At 33.3% G+C, this 24,453-nt stretch overlaps 2 protein-coding genes across 3 annotated transcripts; one reads left to right on the plus strand and one right to left on the minus strand.

Annotated features, from left to right (window-relative positions):
- Window positions 1-293: 293 nt before the first annotated feature.
- LOC115977139 (probable anion transporter 6, chloroplastic) lies at window positions 294-14,535 on the plus strand. The gene is made up of 15 exons (XM_031098817.1): window positions 294-883; window positions 2,143-2,288; window positions 2,671-2,770; window positions 3,065-3,117; window positions 3,605-3,679; window positions 4,268-4,348; window positions 4,597-4,658; window positions 5,984-6,051; window positions 6,984-7,099; window positions 10,077-10,113; window positions 11,953-12,048; window positions 12,812-12,953; window positions 13,055-13,107; window positions 13,929-14,015; window positions 14,122-14,535. Exons 1-15 carry the CDS (start codon window positions 485-487, stop codon window positions 14,221-14,223), a joined length of 1,617 nt encoding a protein of 538 aa, XP_030954677.1. The 5' UTR covers window positions 294-484; the 3' UTR covers window positions 14,224-14,535.
- A 249-nt stretch (window positions 14,536-14,784) lies between these two features.
- On the minus strand, window positions 14,785-18,585 carry LOC115977140 (heparanase-like protein 3). Of its 2 annotated transcripts, none has more exons than XM_031098818.1 (9): window positions 18,002-18,585; window positions 17,551-17,587; window positions 17,264-17,447; window positions 17,031-17,179; window positions 16,441-16,671; window positions 16,168-16,357; window positions 15,954-16,079; window positions 15,304-15,403; window positions 14,785-15,225 (listed from the first exon to the last, which is right to left on the minus strand). In XM_031098818.1, exons 1-9 carry the CDS (start codon window positions 18,227-18,229, stop codon window positions 14,869-14,871), a joined length of 1,602 nt encoding a protein of 533 aa, XP_030954678.1. In that variant the 5' UTR covers window positions 18,230-18,585; the 3' UTR covers window positions 14,785-14,868. The 2 variants fall into 2 exon arrangements, with proteins under 2 accessions (XP_030954678.1, XP_030954679.1); XM_031098819.1 differs by having other exon boundaries at window positions 17,983-18,047.
- Between the last annotated feature and the right edge of the window lie 5,868 nt (window positions 18,586-24,453).

Raw genomic sequence — 24,453 nt, forward strand, 5'->3', positions numbered from 1 at the left:
AAACTAAGATAAGAACCAAAACTTGAATTTTTTAAAATGGATGACCCAAACTGATTGGATCCCTCAAAAATTTAGACCAAAATGAATTAATGGTCGTGTTTGATTGGCTAGTCGAATCTAAATACAACTTTATTGTCTATTATTTACAACTATTAATTCTTTTTTCTTTTTTCTTTTTTAAATAAAAATAAAAAATTGTGATTTTAAAGTTCTTAATAAACAAAAGTAGGACCCACATGTTGTGGGCTAAAAAAAAAGGTACACGCACCCACAGAACCAAATGATCCAAAGACCTCATCCAATTGAATCCAAGCCACAAACCCATTTTTGCGTGGCCAACTCAAGTCCTCCCAAACATACCCGGTCCAGTGTTCTTTGCCCATACGTCTTCCACTTCCGCTTCTTCTTCTTTACCCGCCAACACACTACCAACCGAAAATTACATAACTGATTCAGTGATTACACACACAACCACCCTTTGAAAATGGCCATGTTTACACCGAGTCCCAGAGGAGCTGACAACTTCGCCTGCTTTCATTCTCACTCTCAAAAAACCTCACTCTCACCACCACGAACAACCCCACTACTCTTCTTCAACAATAAACTCCATCACTCTCAATTGCATTCCTTTCCTTCTTTGAAGTTCCGGGTTCTCTGTAGTATCAAAGAGAAAGAAAATATCAAAGAGACTGAAAAAGTTACTACTGGGGTGCTCACTGGACTCAGAGTCAATGATTTGGACCAGTCGGGTTCGGGTCCTGAGGAGAGCGGGTCTGGCAAAGTGGGTTCTGATTGGGATTGGCCGCCGTGGCAGAATATTCCCGAGAGATATAAACTTATTGGAACCACCTCGTTGGCCTTTGTTATTTGCAACATGGATAAGGTACTATAATGTAATTCTGGTTTTTTTTTTTTTTTTTGGTTTGTGAATTTAAGATTGTAATGGCTAATGAGGTTCCTGTTTTGTTTACTAGGATGATAAAAGGTAATTTGAATATTATGTGGTTTCTTAAAATCATTTTGGGTTTGATTTTATTAAGTAATTTGCCCTTTGTAATAAATAAATATAGTGTTTTTAAATCAAACCCCATTCAGGATAAAGTGTAGTTATTTCTTTTTGTTAATTACTAATACTATGCTGTTCTTCTCTGAGAGATTATTAGGGAGATTGATCAGTCAGTTCATTATTGAAAGTTATTTTTTTTTGGTTGGTGTTGAATTTGAACTTAAAGAAAGTTGTATTACTTGTATACAATCAAAATTTGCCTTTTCTTTTGTTTTTATTTATGGCTTCATGGTTGGCCCACCAATATTAAGTAGGTTCCACTACCCAAACTTTTTTATAAAAAAAAATATATTGATAAGGGCTGCAATTTTTTTGTGGAGTAGTGCTTACATCCACAATATTTTTACAACAAAGATTAAGTGGCAATATGTTGCTGATTCTCATTTAAGCCTACCAGGCTACCACTTACATTACTTTACCTACCATTAATAGCTTTTCACCTAGGCTTTGTTGTGAAAATGTTGTGGCTCTAGCTTTATTCTTTTTTGTCATACAAAAGAAAAAACTAAAATGAGTGTAATTGAAATAAGAATGTTAAGGTGGATTAACTAGAATGATAAGGAAAGATATGATTCGAAATGAAGAACTTCGCTTAAAATTATGGGTGGTCCTAGTTGATGAAAAAATGTAGGAGAGTAGCCTGAGGTTGTTTGGTTTACGCTGAGAAGAGTGATTAATATAGCAGTAAGGAATGAAGAGCGAGTTGATTCTAAAAAAAATGAATAAAAAGGGTAGAGGAAGACCTAAAATAGCACTAATAGAAGTAATAAAAAAGGGCATGTCAATTAAGGAGGTATATAGACTACAGAGTATGACTTTTGATATAATAGAATGACAAAAAAGAATACATGTGCTTGACCTTAATTAGTTTGTTGAGGATCCATAGCTGTTCCCAAAAGTTTAGGACTACGGATAAGTTGTTGTTGTTCTAGAAAAAAAAAAAACTAATAAACCATTTTGTTCAAATGGTTTGCAGGTCTGTGTTTGTGAGATAAAATAAAACCTTTTTGTTCAAATGGTTCACAGGTTGTTTGTGAGATTTAATTAATTCATTTTGTATTTTATTTTTTGCACAGGTGAACTTGAGTATTGCTATAATTCCAATGTCACACCAGTTTGGGTGGAATTCATCAGTGGCTGGATTGGTGCAATCATCATTCTTTTGGGGCTATGCATTGAGTCAGTTGCCTGGGGGTTGGCTTGCCAAGATATTTGGTGGGAGGTTAATTTCTAACCTTGGAGGAATCTTCTCATTTAACCATCATCCCTATTGCACTTATATAGACAGCTAGCCTCAGCTGCAGACCGTGCAAATATTAACCTCCTTGTCCGTTTAACTCTTCTGGATCTCACTTTTAACGCCTAAGGACCACAATATGAGAAAGAACTTTAAGTTGCACTTGTTCTGTAAACAGAGCTTATACTGTTGCAAAAGCATGAAAGACAATCCATGTAAAAGCATGGTAACAAACAATTTTTTTGTTTAAGAGTTAGAAATGATTTGAGATGTTACATACACCAGAAATATGTTTTCTTTGTTTTGGGGGCATATAAGGCAGTGTGATACATCGTCAATCTCACCTTTTATCTTTTTTCTGGTTCAGAAAAGTTCTTGAGATTGGGGTATTGACTTGGTCATTGGCTACAGCTCTCGTTCCTTTGCTTGCTGGATTTATGCCAGGATTAATCTTGTCAAGAATATTGGTATGTAAGTTCCTCCAAATCTTTTATAGTACAGCTTCTATTGTTTCTCAAAAAAAAAAAATCCAACCAGGCTAAGCATTTACTACTTTGCATTTCTTTTGTAGTTTTACATGCATGAACGCTTGGTCTGATTAAATGGCTCAAGTTCATCACCTATCTTGTCTCTGCCCATGCCTTTTAGTAATTCATGATAATGTAGTCATTTCTCTGACTGTCTCCCTCCCTCACTAAAAGCCATCATGATACTTTGAGTCTATTTTATGACTAAGCATTTCTGTTCCTCTTTATATCTAGGTCGGAATAGGAGAAGGTGTTTCCCCATCAGCTGCAACTGATCTTATCGCCAGGCATGTATGAGATCCAAATTGGTCCAGCAGCATGTTAATTTGAAAAATGACTTTTAGACATGATCTCTCTTCTTGCTATTATTTGCTCTTATCAGTGAATTTTCTACTTCTTGGAGTTTCCTTTGCTATTTTACTTGTTATCACTTCTAATTTCCTGACTGAATTCCTTACTAATAAGCATATTTAGGTAGCTAAATCTTATTATCTTATGGAATTGAGTGGAGAAATTTGTTGGAAACTGGACAAGAAAATTTGAAATTTTAGTACATCTAGTTCATTGGGTTAATAGTTGGTTGCTAGTTTTGGCAACTCTATGTGAAGTTGAACTTGGGTGTATGATATGGTTCAAATCTTGTTTCTGGAGTTTTACTATATAGTATCTTATGCTGTCAGAATTGTGTTTTCTATACTGTAAGTTATGTCTTACCAAAGAGCTAGCATAAATTATTTTCTCCACTTGATTGGATTTTTCCAACACCATCTGCAGGACAATACCATTGGAAGAGCGGTCACGGGCTGTAGGATTTGTTTTTGGTGGACTGAGTGTGGGAAGTGTTGCAGGGTATGTTTTGTTTGAATTTACATATAATAGATAAGAAATCATCTCTGTATTGAAGTAAATGTTTGATAATGGATCTAATTGGCATGAAACAGCAAAACTTGACCACATTAAAATCCTGCTTATTGAGAACTAATATTGCAAGCCATTAAACTGTGAGTTGATTAGAAATAACTACAAGTTTTTTTGGGCATTGATTGTTCTAAAAGAAAGATTTGACCTTCTTAAAATGTCTGCTTTCATGTTCCTCATCTCTCTTTACAAATAATAGCGTGTTTAAAAAATCTATTTTCATTGCTGAAGGCTCATTAATGATTTTAAGAGCTCCTGGGAAGTTTCAGTTTTTGCTTGATTTCAATATGAGTTGAATTCAGCAGGAAAACAACAATTTTATATCAGTTGTCAGCTAAAACTTATCCTGTGCTAGCAAAACAAAGGCACGCTTGAGCTTACCTTAAATTAGGTTAGGTTTGCCAAGTGTAGCAAACATATATATATATATATATATATTCATTGTTCACTCTTTTGTTAAGTTAACTGAATGCTTAGGTTTTGTTTATTGGTTGATTCTAATATAGTAAAAACCTGCAGGCTTCTTTTGGCTCCTCCTATTATCCAAAATATTGGTTGGGGATTTGTCTTTTACATATTTGGCCTTCTTGGACTAGCCTGGTAAGTAGCTCTTCTAAACTAAGAAACCATTCCATTTACCTGCTTCTAATTTAGTATAAGGAACTTATTAGTTATACATTAAGAAAATAAAAATTTGTTCATTTGAAACAAAACAAATTATATTCCTCTGTCTTACTATAACGCACTTGCTTGGTTGAATTCTTGAATTAGTGTTGTAGGTTTTTTTGAATATGTTGATTTGAATAAAGTGTGACTTTGTACCATTTTTATTGCCACAAATTATGAAGGTTTCTGGGGTTTCAACTTCTTAAAGAAGGAAATGCTTCATTCACTGCTGAACCCATTTCATGTGAGCACTAGATCTTTTTTTTTGGGCTTTATTTATTCTTTATCATTTGTGATATATATGTGTGTGTGCGCGTGTGTATGCATGAATAAGCTGATTGTTTTCCATATAGATGACATGAAGTAGACTGGTTAATCAGAACTAAGGGCATAATATATTGCAAATGTATCATACGCTGTGTGTGTGCATGCGTGTGTGTGTGAATAAGCTAATTGTTTTCCATATAGATGACATGAAGTAGACTGGTTAATCAAAACTAAGGGCATAGTATATTGCAAATGCATCATACGCTATTATGCATTTTAATCATTTCATGCAAAACTGTTGTTGGTCATGCCACGTGTAATACTTGCTAAGTATCTCAAAGAATAAACTATTTAAATGTCTAAGTTACACTTCCATGAAGTTCAGAAGTATGAATTTATTATGAGAATTTCTCATAATCCTTGTTACTTACCCTGTTTAGGTTTTCAGTTAATCAGTAATGACTTCATTGCTGCTTCCACCATCACCTCCACTACTAACACATTGCCCCAGCCACCGACCGTCCAACCACTATATGGACACTATCATCTTTACAGAATCCCTTTGTTATCTTTTCTTAACTTTTGCTACCACTAGCACTGTTTTAACTACCATATAATTGGCCCTGCCACTCCCATCACTACCAAAACCTTTCATCACCGAAATTGCTAGTGCGGTTGCCATGAGAACTACAAATACCTTTTCATGTATGCCGCCATATACTATTATTGTTTTTATTCCTTCACACTTAGTTTTTTTGGATAAGTATGCTAATATTTAATGGTATTTTGCGCAATACTTAAATGGACTTGTTAGATATTATTACTATTGTAATAAAATATAACTCTGGCTACTGATACTAATCCATAATTCTTTAATCCTTGTGCTTTCATCAATAACCCTAGAGGAAAGAGAATAGAGAAAGACATGAGAGTATTTCATGGTTCAGCCACAGGGCTTGCATCCACGGAACAAGAACCAAAGGGTTAAATTTTCTTCATTCACTTGGATGATGAATCATTACAATAGAACCCATTTTTATAAAGGGAATTATATACACTACAATCACAATTTTGAATTAATTGCTTCAATCCTACTATTTTCTTTGGCAATCAATTTCTTGATTGATTCTAATCCCATGATTTTCTCCAATTATCAAATGCCTTGAATTTGTCTTCACTAATTGGAAAGTATATACTTTCCTACAACAATGTTTGCTGTTATATCATTGCTTATATTTTTCTTAAGTTCATTTCCCACATTGCATGAGTGTTTTTTTTCCCCTTCTTTTAAATACCTATCAGGGTCCCAGTCCACCTCTAGGACACAAACGGAGAATACATCTCTAAGAGAGTTAGGTGGCTCATTGAAGGTATGAAGCATTTTTTTTTTTTCCTTCTTTGGTGTTCTTTATTCTATTCTTTTTGTGGACTCTAAAAGAGGTCAGAGATATTTCTTAGGTCAGTGACTTTTAAATTACTGGGTCAATGGCAACCATCTCAATTAGCATTTTCAGTGCAATCCTTAAAAAACCATGATTTGTGGCTAAGATTCAGATATGCTATGCCAGATACGGTCAGTATATGTCAATCTAACACTGCATATCTGACTATATTGAACCTTTTGCTTGTGAAGAGAGGAGATGCCGTTTGGTCAGAAGACCATTGCTCAAAAACTAGAGATCTATTATTTAATTGTTATAAAGCAAAACTGATTCTCTGTATGTGCAATCAGCCTCTCCAAAAAGTGGGGGTAGGACTACTTACCAACCACTTCTCCTAAGACTCCACTAAAGCGGGTGTTTTGTGTGCTGGATACAGCCTTTTTAGACTTTTTTTTTTTTTTTTAATTTATTTTAAAAAAAAATTTTATAACCTTTTTAGACATTAAAACAACCGATATTAACATCATCTAGTGTTTAGTGCAAATGTTACTTTAGATCATACTTTGTCTCCTAGACTCCTTAAAAAGGTAGTTTTGTGCACTGGATACAACCCTTTTAGAATTATAACAACTGATATGGACATCACCCCTTGTTTAATACAAGCGTTATTTTAGGTCATACTTTGTCATTCAGCAGTTAGTGTCTCAGGTCATCTTTTGACATTAGCAAGGCTTCTCTTTGCATTTCCCATGAATTTTTAAATTGTATGAATAACTTTTCTTTGACTGATATGAAGAAAGACAGTAAAATTCTTATTCATATATTGGGTAACTTTTATTTTGTTGGTTTAGCGTCTGTTCATAACTTTTTAGACAACTCATGTAATTACCCTTGGTTTTCTTTTGGATCTTGTATAACAGGAAATACCATGGAAGTCATTTTTCCAAAGTCAAGCTGTATGGGCGATGATATATACTCATTTTTGTGGAAGCTGGGGTCACTATACTTGTCTGTCTTGGCTTCCTACATATTTTAGGTAAATTGCGACTATTTACTGGCTTTTTGGCCTTACTTTTGGCTATTTCTAGGAGTAGTGCTTTGAGACACTCTGCATCACCTTACCTGTTTCTTTTATTTCCTTCATTGGACATTGTTTATCCATACTATATTGTTAAAAAGTTGTTTTAAAGAAAATCTAAAACAACATTTGCAAATAAGAACTATTGTATAAATACTTTTTTTCCTGTAGAAGTCATTGACATCACCTCTATGTTACATGCATTTGGGTAGGTATCCAAGTGTTTGATTCTTCTATTTCTCAAGATTTTCTACCATTTTGGGTGTCCAAATGCCATACCCTTACACATGTCACATTGTGTCAACATGGGAAATGCAGGATGACATGAAGGGTCATGATTCATCCTAATTTAAGCTTAATTTGAAATTAGAATGCTGAAGTTGTTGAACCAGTCAACAAGAAATGATAGATTTGTAATACACTTCTGTGCATACCTTTTTTTTTTTTCTTTTTTTCTTTTTTTTTCTTTTTTTTTTCTAATTTTTTTTGGAGACCGGTGTAGGGGGAAGGGTTTAATAACACCTCTTGTTCCTATATTTTTTATTTATTTATTTTCTTTTGTTTGCTAAGTTCTTGTCCCTATAATTACCCAAGTGCTTATAGCCTGGAAGATATTATCCAAATAATATGAAATCATCTGAGAGAAAAACTTGGATAATTTATCTAGATTTGAAAAGAATAATGTGTTCTCTATCTCTGTAATAGGGACAAGAGGTATTTTTAAACCCTCCCAGTCTAGGTAATATGAAATCATCTTAGAGAAAGGCTTGGCGAATTTATCTAAATTTGAAAAAAATAATGTGTTTTCTAGCTCTATAATGGGGATGAGGTATTATTAAACCCTCCCCATCCAAGTAATATGAAATCATCTTATAGAAAGGCTTCACAAATTATCTATATTTGAAAAGAATAATGTGTTCTCTAGCTTTGTAGTTAACATTTCACCAGTTGTCTCTTGGAATTTATGGTACAAATGTAATCAAGCTCATCAAAGTGATAAATATAGTGCAAATGAGATTTTTTTTTTACTTCATTCTCAGCCATAAATAATTAAGGTTTTTAAAAGTGTGCATGATGCGGGAGATTCAAGAATTTTATTTAGTATTATTTATGTTTGCAAATCAATTGTATTTTTATGTCTTAAGTCCTAGTAATTTATTAGGCTATTAGTATTTTAATATTTGGAAGCAAGTTTATTTTTGTAATAAAGCAATTAGGGTTTCCTATACCAATTAGAATTAGGGTTTAGTTTTCCCTATATAAGCAACCTATTGTACTCCTTTTAGGAATAGTTGATATTTGGATGAAAGAAAAAAATGGAATTTTGGTTTATTTAGTCTGGTGCTGACTCTAGTTCCACCCTAGTTACTAACTCCTAGTAGTTTTCTCGCTTGGTGCTCACTCCAAGCTAAGCCTAAGTGCTAACGCTTAGGTCATATCCCGTTATTTTCTTGTTCAATTGTTCTGGTTGTCCGGCGTCAATGCATTAATGCTAAGGAAGCATGGTACTTCAAATTGCCTTTTAGTTCTAATTGTTTCTTATATATAGAGAGTCCTAAAGTTCCTTTTAGTTCTAATTGTTTCTATATATATAGGGTCCAAATCAAGTTATAGCTGATGTAACTTTAGGCAATATTACACTACCTGATAATTTTTTGTTGAATTAATATTTTGAAAATCTCACCATTAGATTACATGTTTTTTATGTCCTTAACACACACGTCAAATTTGTGCCAATTGAATGTTATTTACTATTTAATTCATAAACTCAACTTTTATGCATAATAATGTACAAAGACTTGAAATAAACATTTTATTAATGAGATAATTATTGATCTTTGACATCTATAAAAAGAAAATACAATCAATGGTGGGATTTGTCAAAACTCGTATCTAATAAAAAAATATTGAGTAGTCTACATTGTTTATAGTTACACCAATTGTAACTTGACCCACCATATAACCTCAGCAGAAGCTGAAGGACTACTTGGGTCCTCTCCTACGCCTCTATCCATTTTATACCGTGATACTTTAAAATATTTAAATTGGTGCAAAATGAAATTGTTTATAAGGTTTTTTTATCCTAGGGAAGTACTTTCATTTTCTTGGAAGAGTATTTGGAAGGCCAAAGTTCCACTTAAGGTAGCATTCTTTACTTGGACCGTGGCTTTGGTGAAAATACTTAGATTGGATTCCGTAAGTTAATAGTTGTTGAATGGTGCTATTTGTGTAAGAAGTTTGGGGAGAGTGTTGATCACTCATTTCTGCACTGCGAGTACTCTAGAGAACTAGGACACTTGTCTTCTGATTATTACGGGTGCATGGGAAATGCCAAATAGAGTCATAGGTTTGTTGGGATGTTGGAAAGAGAGTTTTGCTAGGTACGACAGTGGTTTTATTTGGGGTGCTGTCCCTTTGTGCCTTATGTGGACTATGTGAAGGGGCATAACACTAGAGCACTTGAAGGCGTAGAGAGGACTTTGACGGAGCTTAAGATGCTCCTGCCCCAAGTGCTGTTTGATTGGATGGCATGGCAGTATTACCACATCATCCTTATTCTACTTCTTCTTCTTTTTTTTTTGTGTTGAAGAAAACAAGAGCATTATTCTACTTTGTTAGATTTTATTGATTGCTGTAACTTCTCTTGACACTGTAGCCACTCCAGTATACACCAGCTGTACTGGGTTGTTTACTTATCAAAAAACTGATAATTACTTGTGCGGACTTTTGTTATCCTGATGAAGTATCAATGAGTAATTTTCTGAAAGGATTAGGTTGTGATATATTTTATTAGCACACGTTTTTTTCTTTTGTTTCTTAAGTTTTTTTAATACTTCTCATAAATTCAAAACATTTACCATCTGCAATAATACACTTTCTTTTGTCATATTTATATAATGGCAAAGAATTTAAGTTTCTGTTTTATGCCATGCAGTGAGGAGCTGAACTTAAATTTAACAGAAGCTGCATGGGTAAGCCTTTTATATATATATATATATATATGTGTGTGTGTGTGTGTGTGTGTGCGCGTGTGTGCGTGTTTTTGTTTATTCATAGAAATATGTATGAACACTTCAAATGAAATTAATAAATTATACACTAGATACTACGTAAATGAAATAAAATGTTCTATTAAAAGCTAATTAGGGAAACATCATGTTTGAAAGTAGTTTTTTCTTTTTTTTGGGGGGGGGGGGGGGGGAGTTTTGTATTTGCTTCTGTTGCTATGAAGTTGGGATTAGTGTCTAAATTAGCTTCCCCAATTTCTAGGTAAGGTAAAAGCAATGATCTGTTTCTTTAAGCTGGCGTATGGAGCTGGCTGATCAAAATGGTTTTGCTTACCATAATACTGGTGCAGAATAATGCGTTCTAATACATTCAAATAAAATGTTGCTTGTTGGTCACAGAACTTGAAAACCTAAGTATAAAGGTATCTCATGAGATCACTTGAAGGAAAGGTTATCAAATTTCTGAAATCTTTATACATCTGCATGTGTGATTCGTGATACAATGTATTGTAGAACATATGTTGTGAACTGGAAAAATAAAAGATAACTTAGTCGATTTGAGGTAACTAGCCTCTTGAACTTGAGAGGAATGATAGACTTTTTGTGTTAATTTTCCGCTTAATTCTCATTAATGCATTTAACTTACATAAATAGCCAAGATGAGATAACCTCATCAAAAAATCCTAAAACATAAGAACTAATCCTATCCTAAAACATACGAATTAATTTGATTACAAAAAATAACAATACTAATCTATCTAGGAAGCCCTATTTTATCACTAAACTAAATTTAAATAATTTATCTAGCACTCAAGTCATAACAACATACAGCACTTCAGAAAGGAACAAGCACCACCGCCCACCCTTGGCATGATGGTCATTCCACAAGTACAAAGTTCTTGTGGGATGGGGGATAAAGGTTGGGGTTCAAGTCTCCATGAAGAAGTTTCACATACATATACACTTAGATTAGGTTAGAGTATAATTTCTATCTTGTATTAAAAAAGAAAAAGAAAGGAACAAGCAATGCGGAAAGGGAGTATGGGCTGGGGCAGAGGGAGGTTAAAAATAGCCTAACAAGAAGGTTTAGGGTTTATGAGGTTTGACGATTTGCGATCGTTGTTGGAGAGAGGTCAATTTGCTACCAGAAAAATGATTAGGTTAGGTCCAATCAATTTTCCTCTCAACTCTCAGTTCAAAAACCAGTCTGTCACACATCCTCTAACTGGTTGATTAATAAATTTGGATTTACATTCCTAGTTGTGGCAACAAAAGAAACATTTTGAAATATCATGTTACCATTAGAATTTAACATAAGCATCTTAATGTTTGCTTAAATACTCCTACTTTGAATAGCATTTCCCTACTGTGTATGAAGAATACAAATACTCTATCCCACTTTTTTTGTTTCACTTTTTGCTCCACTAATCATGGTATGCCATGTGTTTATAAAGAAAGACAAATGAATACATGACAAGTTGTGATTAGTAGAGCATAAAGTGGTACACAAAAGAAAGACAAAAGTTTTGTATTCATGTATGAAAGTTGTATCGATATCGTTTATTTGATCATGCAAGCATAACCGATATGTGAAGAATTTATGTTCTTATTTGAACAATGAACTTTATGTTGGATGGTACTTCCTCCTCCCACAAGAACGGACGGATTGGATGGATTGTAGTAAGGTTGTGAGCACAAAATCCACTAGTGCACGTGTAACTTACCAGTTACCACCACCACCAATAAATAATAATAATAATAATTTATTATGTTCTTATTTGTTTTATATATACTCCATTTCAGGTTTCTATCCTTCCTCCACTAGCTTCGATCTTTGTGACTAGCATCGCAACACAAGTTGCTGACCAATTAATTTCCAATGGAGTGGAAACCACTACGGTATGCAGATACAATGAACCATCACTTCTTTTCCCCTATATTAGTCATGATGGTCTTGTGAAAGTTTAAATAATTTCAAGAGCCTTGTAGCTCAACTGGCACCTCCTAGTGCTTCCAACAAAGATATCCAAGATTCAAATCCTCTCATCTCCAACTATTGATTTATCAAAAACAGAAATTATAAATCATTTTCATTGATTATGAGTTTTTGCAAACTTTGCCTATGTTTGGGCTTAGTGTCATATGATTTGTTCACAACTAGTCCCAAACCCAAAAAAAGGGGAGAATTATGGTAGGTTGACAACCAATATAAAATTTAATCACCCTATCATGAATGGATCCACTACAAATACACGCACTCCCTAGGTGAAAAAATACATGTGGTCAACCTTGATTAATTTGTTGAGGATTCATAGCTGATCTCAAAATTTGGGACTAAGGCTTGGTTGTTCTTGTATGCGTTTTTGCAATAAGCCAAAAAGAAAAATCTCTTACATTGACGTGTTTGCTTTTGCTATAGTTACTAATATAATTTTTTCTTTAGATGTGGATTTTTTAGTTAAGTTTGTTGCCATGATAATTTACTGTTGCTTGTAATATTAGGAAAATTCTAAATCCACGGCCAAAGCTGAGGATAAAGTGTCATGTGATATGAGATAAGAACTAGTGTGTCCCCAAGCCAGTTTTGGCCTTGTCTTTTTTTGCTTTTGAAAAAAATTTGATTCTTAACATTTTTTTTTTTTACTTACTTCCATTCACATAGGTACGAAAGATTTGCCAATCAATTGCCTTTTTGTCACCTGCAATTTGCATGACTCTTTCCTCTCTGGATCTAGGATTGCCGCCTTGGGAAATTGTGGGGCTTCTCACTGGTGGCTTAGCCCTTTCAAGCTTTGCCCTTTCAGGTACTTTACAATCCAAATTTATATCACATTTATTATGTAACGCAATAGATTTTGGAGCTAAATGTCCTCAATATAGACTATTAATTCAATAATTGGAACAGGACTTTACTGTACTCATCAAGATATCTCACCCGAATATGCGAGTATACTATTGGTATGTAATATTACAGTTTCCAAGCTTCTATCTGTTTTAGTAGTTGTTCTTATTAGGTATTGTTCTATAAGTGTTCAGATGTTAAGAGCTCTTCCCTGCTTAATCTCCAGTCAGTCTATGGTTCTTGTATTATCTTTGTTATCCATTGCATATTACCATTATTATCTTTTCATTAATGGCATACCATCTATAAAGGTAATAGGTTTCTTTTCCCCCTTTCCGGGTGCAGAAAAGGATATGAGCTTTATTCCTGCGTCAATGTGTTTTATTTAATGTTCCAACTTATCAACCTCATTCTGGAAGCTCATCACATTCATAATGGAACATTGCTCGTTTTACCTAGTTCTAGCACCCAACCATGTGCACATAGTTTTCTCTGACAATCAATTAGTAATTGCAGAAATTATAGCTTTGTTTATAAAGTATTACAGCAACCATGACAAACTATTGATCAAAATAGTACCATGACAAGTCTATGATTATTTCTGTAAAGTTTGTTGAATCTTCCTGACATATTTAATCCCAGTTTTGGCTTTATTAGCTTAAGCTCTTGTTCAAAGCCATAACGTCATATGTTGGAATCCCAGGGTAGACTAATTCCCTGAATTGTTTTGAATACATTTGAACAGTGGGCCAAAAGCATGGAACTGGTTTCTGTACAATGCTTATGCATGTTCTTAACTTAAAGCATATACCTTCTTTGTCTTTTCTAAATTTTTTCAGCCAAATTTAGAAATGTTTTTAACCAAATACAATTAAAACCTTTCCGAATTCAATCATGGATCATTTGAGAAGTCCTTTCTTGAAAATTCTACATTCAGGGTATCACCAACACAGTGGGAGCAGTACCTGGCATTGTAGGTGTAGCCCTCACCGGTTATCTTCTTGATTCAACTCATTCTTGGAGTGTAAGTTCAAGATACTGTCATTCTAGTTTTTCCTTTATTTTTGGCTCATATCTTTCACATTTCCACCACAATGTACAGTCTCTAATTCGTTACTGTATTTATGTAGATATCATTATTTGCACCATCGATCTTCTTCTACTTAACTGGAACACTTGTATGGTTGGTGTTCGCCAGCAGTAAGCCTCAAACCTTTTCAGAGACAGATTGACCTTGTTCTTGTTCTTTGGATTTCTTATTCTTAATGAAGTATCCAATTTGAAGGAAAGTCAACTCAATGTAATACTAATTTGATTTGTTCAACAGCATTTAGTGGATATCGACTCATCCCTAGTTGGGTCAAAGTTTAGTTGCGTCACGACCTAGGAAAGATAGCATGTGTATATTCCCAATGTCTTTGGTTCAATCATATGTAACAGTGTTGTATATTTTGACTTTCTTTGGTTGGCCACCAAAGTTGTTAAACATGTATTTCAACACGAAAGAATTTGAATTGCAAGAATTCCACTTGTACTGATGCTTCTATTGGCTATTGAGAATGATAACAGGCACCACAAAATCTCTCTCTCTCTCTCTCTCAACCTACTGGTGAAACTACATTTCACTAATATGCTTTGTTCATGTGGGTATCTGCTGTATGATGCATACGATGAGCAGCACAACATTGTTGTACATTTGACCATTATAGTGACTTTATGAATTTAAAAAAGTAGAGAAAAGAAGAAAAATTTTGTATTAATTAAAAGCAATTTCTAAAAAAGATTGCTCTTGATGACGGAAAAAGAATGAAATCGTTGCCTTAGTATTCAGTCTCTTATTAGATTAGATCGAACCAATTTTAGCTCTATCTAGCCTCCTACCTGCAAGCAGGGGGAACAACATTTGGTATGTGAGCAAATACAATGGAGAAAGGAGCTACTGATATTGGGCTTGATGAATTTGCATATAAAGGCTCCAATGGAGGTATGTCCCCAGATGAATTTACAGTTAAAATTTTCCCATTTAGCAGCATGGTTTGACTGTGTAAATTCCCATCTTTTGCTGTAAGGTGGTATTCCTCTCTATCATTTTCACTTTTATAACCTTGAGGCAGCCGAATATGTTTTCTATGAAACTTGTGTTTATGTCGCGAACTTGAAGTACGATTGAAGGCTACTTTGACCTGAATTGTGGTGCTGTTGTCTAAGTTGATTAATAATAATGTGAATCCCTTCTGCATGATGAAGAACCTGGTCAGATCAAAAAAGAGAATATATACCTGTTTTGATAATTGAATAGGGATGGTACATACAGAATGTTTTGCACAGTGGGCATAAGCACGTATTTTCTTTGTTCCAGAAAAGCTCGTTGACAGAACATTGTTTCCCATTAATCGGTGCCAAAGAAGAGCACTGTAATAAACAAAGCAGTGTATCAAGCACAAAGTCCTAATACCGCTTAGTAAATAAAGTATAAACTCACTTCTGATTAGTTATCATCACTATAAATGGGAACTAATAAAATTCTATCTTGAGTATCACTAAAGAACCAGGCGTAAATCTCATCTGTGGATTTGTATTTCTCATTCATAAATCCATCTTTGTTTATGCTGCCAACTTTATCATTTATCTAAGTATGCTGACTACTTATAATTCCCTTATTTCTTTTTCTATTTATTTTGTCCTCTGTTTTGGCAACATGGTAAAGCCAAATTTCTTTAACAATTGCGAATTGCAACAAAATTTTAATCCAATATCTGCATCAAGGTGATTAATGACGCTTTTCAAAGATCTATTATGTATGTTTCAGAACTTCAGAGCAGGAATTATAATAAGTTCTTAAAGAAAAAAAAGGGGGGGTGGGGGGGGGGGTGTTGTGTTGTTCTTTGATGATATTAAACATATTGTTTCTGATTTTGTGGATTCTAGCTGTGTCATAGTATAGCCTATAAAATTCACAAACCTGTAGTAGTCCGGATTTGGTTCAAAGGTAGTGGTGTTGAGTAAACCATAGTTCCCACCAATGAGCGTCTGTCTGCAATATGTTTTTGTGTCATAAGAGGATGCCATTCCAAGCTGATCCAAATACCTGATTATTGCATTAAAAAAAACTTTATTTGAGCTAGAATCAAAGACAGAAAACCTGATATTCTAATTGTAGATTATAGCTTAGTTACCAGAAACTAAACACAAAGGCATTAGTGACAAGATTATGGCCACTGTTGTAAGCCCCTCCGGCCTCACCAACCCATGCAACTGCTGAAGTTTCAGAACTCCTGACTATGTTATGGAGGCTCCTAAATGTGTTAGCCTCACCATCAAGATAGGATGGATCAAGAATCTTTTCAACAAGGTGCTGATCAACTCCTACAATTTTAGATGATAAATTCTTCAAAATAACTGCAGGATTAAGAAATGAATGAATATTCAGTTTGCTCAATTAAAGATACCTGGCCCCAGATTATATATGTGGTGGGTGACAACATCCAAAGATTTCGATGTCTTATTTAAGAATTCTTTGAACCAGTTTGCATCAAAGAATCCTCCTGGTGCAATTATTATCGGCTTGGGTTCAATCTCCTTGTAAATATTTTGGACTATGCGCTGCAATGCAACAGTGTCTAAGGCATACTGATCTGCTGCAACTCTCGTTCCCACTCCATTCCCACTCAATTCATTTCCTGAACAGCAAAGAGATTCATTATATATTCATAAATTACTGGCAAAAGAGATACTTAAAAGAGAATTTTCTGCTTAGAATTAAACCTGGAAATTTTATGAGCTCAATTTTAAGGGGGGAAAAAATAAACCACACATACACAACAATACATCAATATAATTTCATTTCATTAAGTTTTAGCTTCTTGCATCACATTTGTAGAATAAGTAATCGAATTTGAAGATGGATATAACAAGTTTGAAGCAGTAGTAACGAATGAAGGAAAGACGAGGTCTCGTGGGGAGGGGGGATGCACATTTCCTTGTATCATTCTATAACTCTTGCCATTTAAGTGCCATTAACAAGAAATATTATTCTTACCAAGCTCCCAACCGTGGATAGTGAAGTTCTTTCCGACAGTATAGCGTATAAGAGATTCAGCATTAGTGTAGTTCCAAGCTCCTACAGCAGACCCATCAGAATGTATAGATCGTCCATAGAGAGCATTTAACCCAAATATAATCTTAGCCCTGAAATAGACCAACGAATCTTAGGCTGTTTAACTCTTAAAGAAAAAAATTTGAAGGTAAACAAGAAGTAAAAATTCTTCTTACCCAGCTTTTTCGAAGAGGGTGTTTAATTCATCCCATCTATTCATGGGTAGGCAACCCTGAGTAAAACCAAACATCTCTGATGACTTGTTAGCAAAAGGAACACAAGGTTGCTGATCATCAGGAGTATCATATATGACCTTGTCTTGCAAAGTGCCACCCAGTCTAAGTTTCAAGGGTGAAAAAGCTGCACCATGATTGATAATGGAAATTTTAGACTCCAATGAAAACATAAGAGAAAGCAAATTACACATAATCAAGAGAAAATCCTGTGATTATGGTATTCTCACCTTTTATTGCATTTAATAGGATATTGTTGCCAAGATCCTGCACATGAGAATGATCGAACAAATTTTAAACAGTTAATCAATATGACATATTATCCTTTCGAATTCATTAAGGACATATTTCTAATTGTTTTCTCAAATGAAAAAATGAACATTTCTGTATCACATGATCATAGTCTTGAATTAAAAATGCAAATACCAGTTTTGAAATGTACACACACACACACATATTAAGGAAAAGAAAAATGGTCTCATCATCAAATTAATGGACAAGAATTATACTTATAATCATGTATTCCCCATATCAAACAAAGATTGAATTTTAAATAACCACGAACCATGAAAAAATTAATGCTTTCAACTCCCTGCAACTATCAATGAACAACCATAACTAGCTATACAAATATTTTTATATATTTAAAAAAAAAAATGTACCTAAGCGAAATTAATATACCAGATTGAGCAGAGAAGCATGACCCCAGCTGCATGTCCCATAGTCACATTTCTCAGGGGGCCACCAATCCAATGTTGCACAAACAAAATCATCATCAATCCTCCCAATGGCTGCTTTCCCATCAATGAAAACAGTCCCATCTCCAACCAGAGCCTTTGAGCTCACAGAAATGAAACTGAACACACACATCCAAAAGCACAGCCCCAACAGCCAAATCTGAGAACCCATGTTCAGAATATATCCACACTTCAAGATCTGAGCTCTATAATATTCAAATGGTTGAGGAAACCATTACCAATGGAAATGTGAGTATCAAAGTAAGGTTTGAGGTTTACAAGGTAAAGCTAGGGAGTTTGGCAGTGGAGGCTACAACAACTTGAACAGAGGAACACAAGGTTTCCTTAAAAAAAAAGATTTGTAACTCATAAATTTACAAAGGAACAGAGGAACACAAGCTTTCAAGAAACATATACGTGCGCATTAAGTGGGATATTAATATGTATACACGTGAAAACTAACTAATCATGTGATTCTTTATAGACGTGTGAAATCAGAAATTGAAAATTTCACCCACTTTGTTTTTGTTTTCCCTTTCTCTCATTTTTATTTTTTCTCGGATAATTAATAATATGTTGCTTTGGGACTTAACTTTGCAGCTAGTGGTTCAGAACAATGTGTGAGGTTTGTTGCAAAGTGGGCCATGTTTTGCTTTCTTTTAAGGAAAATCAAATTACAAAGATAGCCTAGCTGAGTGTCTCACAATATAATATTGGGTGATTTTCTTTCTTTTTTTTTTCTTTTTTTGGTTTAAATATTGGGTGATTTTCATTTCATATATTTCTATCTTCTTATAATTTTGTCCCCCTGAAAGGACACTATCCATATTCCTATCTATAATCTATATCTAGTTTGACTATGTCAGAGACGGGTCCACAAGAGGTTTTATGGGTTTGGTGTACTTATTTTTTTTTCAGAATCTTTTTTTTTTTTAAGGAAAATCTTTGGTCAGAATCGATTTTATAAATATAGATTTTAATTATTTTTTTTCAAAACATCAAAATTCAATGGATTTATTTTTAGGGTAAATAGACTGCATCCCAAATATTTTATTTAAAAAAAAAAAAATTACCAATTAAATCAACTAGAACCATAGAGTCCAATTGTTTTGTTATAACTCTTATTTTTATGTTTATAAATATAGATTTTTTCCCCCCCAAAACATCAAAATATCAATGAATTTATTTTTAGGGTTAATCGATTGCATCCCAATTTCTTTATCTAAAGATTAAAAAAAAAAAAAATTTACCAATCAAATCAACTAGAAAAGTCCAGTTCCTTTGTTATAACTCTTTTTGTTTTTAAGGTTATTTTGTTTAAAATTAAGTTTTATAAAAGTGTAATTGTACTAAAAGAAAATGAGACTTAAAAAAAAAAAAACACACACACATATGAATAGTAGTAAAAGGATATATAACCGTGTCTAGATGCAATTATGACTCTTAAGTATCCGAAAATATTCAACTTAATTAATTAATTAATTAATATGAGCGATTCATGATTGTGATCTCACCAATCACCACTTCAAAGTACCCCACTATCTCAGCTATTGAAGATATGCTAAAATCCAAAAACTAAATAGACTCTAAATTCCTTTCACATAAAGATTTGTAACTCATAAATTTAGAGACTAATTTTATAGCCAATAATATGGACCCTTTTGTTTGATCTTTAGATAAATATCTCCATATTCTGTATACATGATTTTTGTCTAGAGACTCCATAGTTAATTGGATGCATGGATTCTTTACCTTCTTGTATAATTTCTATGCTCTCTTTTAATGGAAAGTATTATTCAGAGGGGGACAAAAATCTAACTTCAATGTTAAACTTTATGTTAAACTTCTTCTTGTACATAGCTAAAAGGACCGATCACTTTATTTTACTTTTCTTTTTTTTGGAGAAGACCAGTCAAAGATATGCATTATAATATATAGATTAGAATATAATGCATGTGTTTCTCAAAAAAAAAAAAAAAAAAGAATATAATGCATGTATATCAACTAGTATATATTTTATTTTAGGATAGGATATCATGACATTCGATTATTTAACATTAACAAAATATTAGAATGATAGAAGTATTTTTGGTAAGCACACCATTGGAATCCAGGGTGCCTAGCCATTGGCCTACCAGAATTTTGTAGTACTTACTACGCCGTCAAAATCCTTGCGTCACAGTCCAGTTAGAATGTGTTGAAAAACAGAGTACAAAATAAGAAAAATGCTATAAATATTATAGATTTTTTTTATACAAAATACTTATAAATCGATTTGTCAACTATTAAGAATTATGCTTGGTTCCATTTAAACAATAGAATAATAAATAAATTTTTGAGTTACTTTTTCCATGATTAATAATATGTCAATTTGTAAAATTTATGTAATAAAATTTGTAGCGTTCGTAACATCACTCATAAAACAATCTCTCCATCTCTGCATTTTCGTATTTTTGGGTTCCAAATGCTACCATTCAATATGTTGGCTTTTAGATATTAAGCACCAAGATACTTATCTTGTTGATTTTCAAGGGGGTAGGGTGACTATCTACTCAAGAACAACCACCAAACCTAATCCATTCAATGCTTGTTATGAAGGTCCTTTAGTTGGTAAAATGTAGCTGCCTCAACCTAACACTTTCTCGTTCAAGAAAATGGTCCCTTTAGCTCTAACCCACTGCACCACTACATTGACATATGTAAGCCCTAGGTAAAACAAAAATGCCAGCAGACCATTAACCTAAGATCTCCCGCTGTGTGGAAGACAGATTTTTTCTTTTTTTCTTTTTGCCCTTTGACCAAAAAGGAAAGCCAACGCAATCAAGTTCACCCTATAAAAAAAAATAGGGTTTTGCTATCGTATGCCTTTAAGGCATATTAGTATGAATTTTTTTTTATGGGAAAGTGAAAAAATGATTTACTTTTTTGACAGTTTTTTCAAGTTTTTATAAATTTTTTTATAAAATGAATGATTAATATGTGTCCAAAGAACATATATTAACCGGCAATGACGGCTCTACATGCAAGCCAAGGTGGTCACAAGACCAACCTGACTTGCAAAAAAAATGTATATATACACTTACCAAAAAAATATTATATGTTAAACTAACCTATTATGACTACCATAATAAAATTTTTGAACAGATTGACTTGAGAATTACAAAAATTTGGGTTCAACAAAAATAAGAATAATACTACTACATTCACAATATTTTCACAATAATTTTACAACAAATCTAATGTAGTAAACTGTTACTTATTCTAATTTGGGTCAAATATTAATATTATTTTTTTACCCACCAATAACACCTTTTTGCTTAAGATTTATTGTAAAAATGTTGTGGACGTAGTATTACTCCAAAATTAATTTTGCCTCTAAACATAGTTCTTAATCACTGTTTTTTTTTTTTTTAAGCTTAAATAACAAGAATAAATATTAGCTCAAATAACAACAAACATGAACCAAACAAAAACAAGACAAGACCAAACAACAACAAGTGAAAAAATTATTCAACAAAAAGCCTATTATAAAACAAAAAGATAAAATTTGTAACTCATTCAACCTATTCAATAAAAGTAATTTCTAATTTTATTTTTCTTTAAAAAATGGTACCAAGAAAAATATTGTGGTAATTTAAATTTCTTAGTGACCACTCTAAAAAATATTCTTAAATCCGCCATTGTTAACCAGACCCTAAAAAATAAAATTAACCTAAGAGTTGGTGATAATATAGTATCTATATAAGTGGAAATTTTATGCATGCCTAAACATGTGCAAGGTCATGCCCATAAGTGATAAACTTGGTTAAACATATCCTTTTGTTATTAAAATTTGAGGAAATTTTTAAAAAGCCTACTCATATATACACAACTTCTTGTGCATATTTTTGTTATTTTAATCTATGTTTCTGCAGCAAATTTTAACGAATTAATTACCAAATAAATAAATTTAAAACCTTTTTAAAAAGAAGACAACTTTGGCGAGGAGGAGGGGGAATAATCCTTTTCCAAACTAAGAAGTAAGAAGGGGAAAGATTATAGCAAAGTTTGTCATTTTTATTGTCTTTAAAAAATAGGAAACTTCATGTCATAGTACTTAATTATATATGGTCGTGGTCGTGGCCCACCATTTATTAGACTTTATCTTCGATGTCTTAAAATTGAGACTGCAACAGCTTTGATGGAGCCTTTGCGTGAACTCGATAAGTACTCATCCTTTTGTTCCTTTATTCTGGAATGAGATTCATGAAACCGAAAGGTCCCCATCATTTATAGGCAGTCTCCTTCAAAAGCCCACCAACTGGAACCATTAAGACAGACAAAGTAGGTCTTCTAATGATCATTATTAGGGTTTCTTGGGCATGAGATTAGGTTGATAATGAACACCACGTCATCTAGTAAATTTTTTGGTCCAGTAAGAAAGCTAAACTGCATTATCAAGAACTAAATGAATGACAAAAATCCATAACCAATGTTTGTCCTAATCACATGTTTGTCCTAATAATTGGTACCTAATGTTTGTCCTACATTTTAATCAACCTAAGAAAGGAATATATGCCCTTTAAACCCCAATTGTTTTATTATTGAACTTATTAATACAAAAAGGCATCAAGTGAGGCAACCCTAGAAGTATTGGTCCCTTGTTTTCCCTCCTAATGAAAGAACCAACAAAAGTTGTGTATGAACTACGAAAAAAAGGAAGAAACTCTTGCTATTAAATTTTTAGGAAATTGGGTTGATACGAGTAGATAGACTAGATAGTGTACAAGGCTTTAGCGCCCAAGCTACAAAGCATTCACATTAATGATGTGAAAAATGCTAAAAACTCATTTTAGTAACTCATTCTACAAAAAACACACTACAACAAGGTTACTGTACTCAAAATTTTTTGGCAACCGTGCTACAGTAGATTACCATAAATGACAGTATACTGTAGCTCAACACTTAAAAATAAATAAAAATAATTATTACTACCTTCAATTAAAATAATATTTTTCTCTCTCACTTTTCTTCTCTCTTCTTCTTTTTTCTTCTTTTTTTTTTCTTTCACTGATCTATTTTTCTTCTCTCTTTTCTTTAGTCTTTCACCAGCCTCTCTCTCTCTCTCTCTCTCTCTCTCTCTCTCTCTCTCTCTCTCGTCCTTCTTATTTTGGTTTGTGGGTCACAATGGTTCGTGAAGAAAGATTGAAATCCGTGGGTCATGGTGGTTTGTGTGTCATGCAAGGTTTTCAGACCCGGACCGGACCAGAAGGTCGGACCGTGAAAACTGGGAACTTTTTAAGAATAAAGAACCGGATTTTTTGTTAATTCTGTGAACTCCTAAAACCGGGGTTGGACCGCACGAACCGGTGGCAAGAACCGTGAACCCCTTAGCATTTTTTTTTTAATAAAAACAACTTAATACAATTTTATTCTACTTAATTAAATTATCAATCTCTTACAAGGAATAAAAAAAATTATAATTAAAATCCTTTAAAGATATTCAACTTTACTTCAAAATTAATCATAAATTTTAATATTTTCATGGTTATTATTTAATTTTATTAACTTTCTTATTTAATTATTAAATATATGCTTGAAAATCATTAAATTTCCCTCATATATATATATATATATATAGATATATTGTCAATTTTGCTAGTTTTATAGATTTAATATCTATATTTAGGCTTTAATTAATTATTAAATTAATTATGACGTCATCACGGTTCGACCCTGGTTCAATCTCGGTTCGACCCTGGTTCGATCTCGGTTCGACCTCAAAAACCTTGAACCTCTCCCTTTTACGGTTCAATGAACGGTCCGAGTCTGAAAACCTTGATGTCATGGTGTTTCGGTGGGTCATGGTGGTTCGTGGGTCTATGGGTGCGAGTTATGGCTAGCGAGTCAATGGTTCGTGGGTTTGGTGGGTCTCTGTTATGGGTCGAGTTCATGTTTCAGCGTGGGTTTTTTATTTGATTTCAATGGTTTGGCAAGTGTTGATTTTGTGATTTTGGGTTGTTTTGATTTTGTGATTTTGGTTTGTTCAGCATGGATCTTTGTTGTAATTTGATTTGGCTGGGTTTCAGCCGTAGTTATGGTTGTGGCTGTGGTTGTTGTATAATTTGTTAGATATATTATTTTATTGTATTGAATGCTAAAATAAAACTATTGATATTAGATGCTTTGTAAAGTGAGGTGTTAAAATAGATAAAGTAGTATTTTAAGTTGCTAAAAGTTAAATTTTTTAACAACCTTGATGTGAATGATCTTCAACCTGGTCCAGTCCCATGAAGATATCACATATCAACCCAGTCTTGCTTCGCCCAAATTTAATATGCCATCTGTTTGCATTACTTTATATAAAATCACAAAATATATATACATCAAGCAAACTTTTTTTCCCTTCTAAAAAAA

This window comes from Quercus lobata, chromosome 2 (assembly GCF_001633185.2).
Source record: "Quercus lobata isolate SW786 chromosome 2, ValleyOak3.0 Primary Assembly, whole genome shotgun sequence".
In the NCBI taxonomy this organism is placed as follows: Eukaryota; Viridiplantae; Streptophyta; class Magnoliopsida; order Fagales; family Fagaceae; genus Quercus; species Quercus lobata.

What these genes read in the sequence shown, in the direction of transcription:
- LOC115977139 (XM_031098817.1), top strand. Translation starts at nt 485, where the DNA reads ATGGCCATGTTTACACCGAGTCCCAGAGGAGCTGACAACTTCGCCTGC. An exon ending in TTATTTGCAACATGGATAAG is followed by an intron (nt 884 to 2,142) that starts GTACTATAATGT and finishes TTTTTTGCACAG; the next exon opens with GTGAACTTGAGTATTGCTAT. An exon ending in AGTGTGGGAAGTGTTGCAGG is followed by an intron (nt 3,680 to 4,267) that starts GTATGTTTTGTT and finishes AAAAACCTGCAG; the next exon opens with GCTTCTTTTGGCTCCTCCTA.
- LOC115977140 (XM_031098818.1), bottom strand. Translation starts at nt 18,229, where the DNA reads ATGGGTTCTCAGATTTGGCTGTTGGGGCTGTGCTTTTGGATGTGTGTG. An exon ending in ATGCTTCTCTGCTCAATCTG is followed by an intron (nt 17,588 to 18,001) that starts GTATATTAATTT and finishes TCTCATGTGCAG; the next exon opens with GATCTTGGCAACAATATCCT. An exon ending in CCCACTGTGCAAAACATTCT is followed by an intron (nt 15,226 to 15,303) that starts GTATGTACCATC and finishes TTCATCATGCAG; the next exon opens with AAGGGATTCACATTATTATT.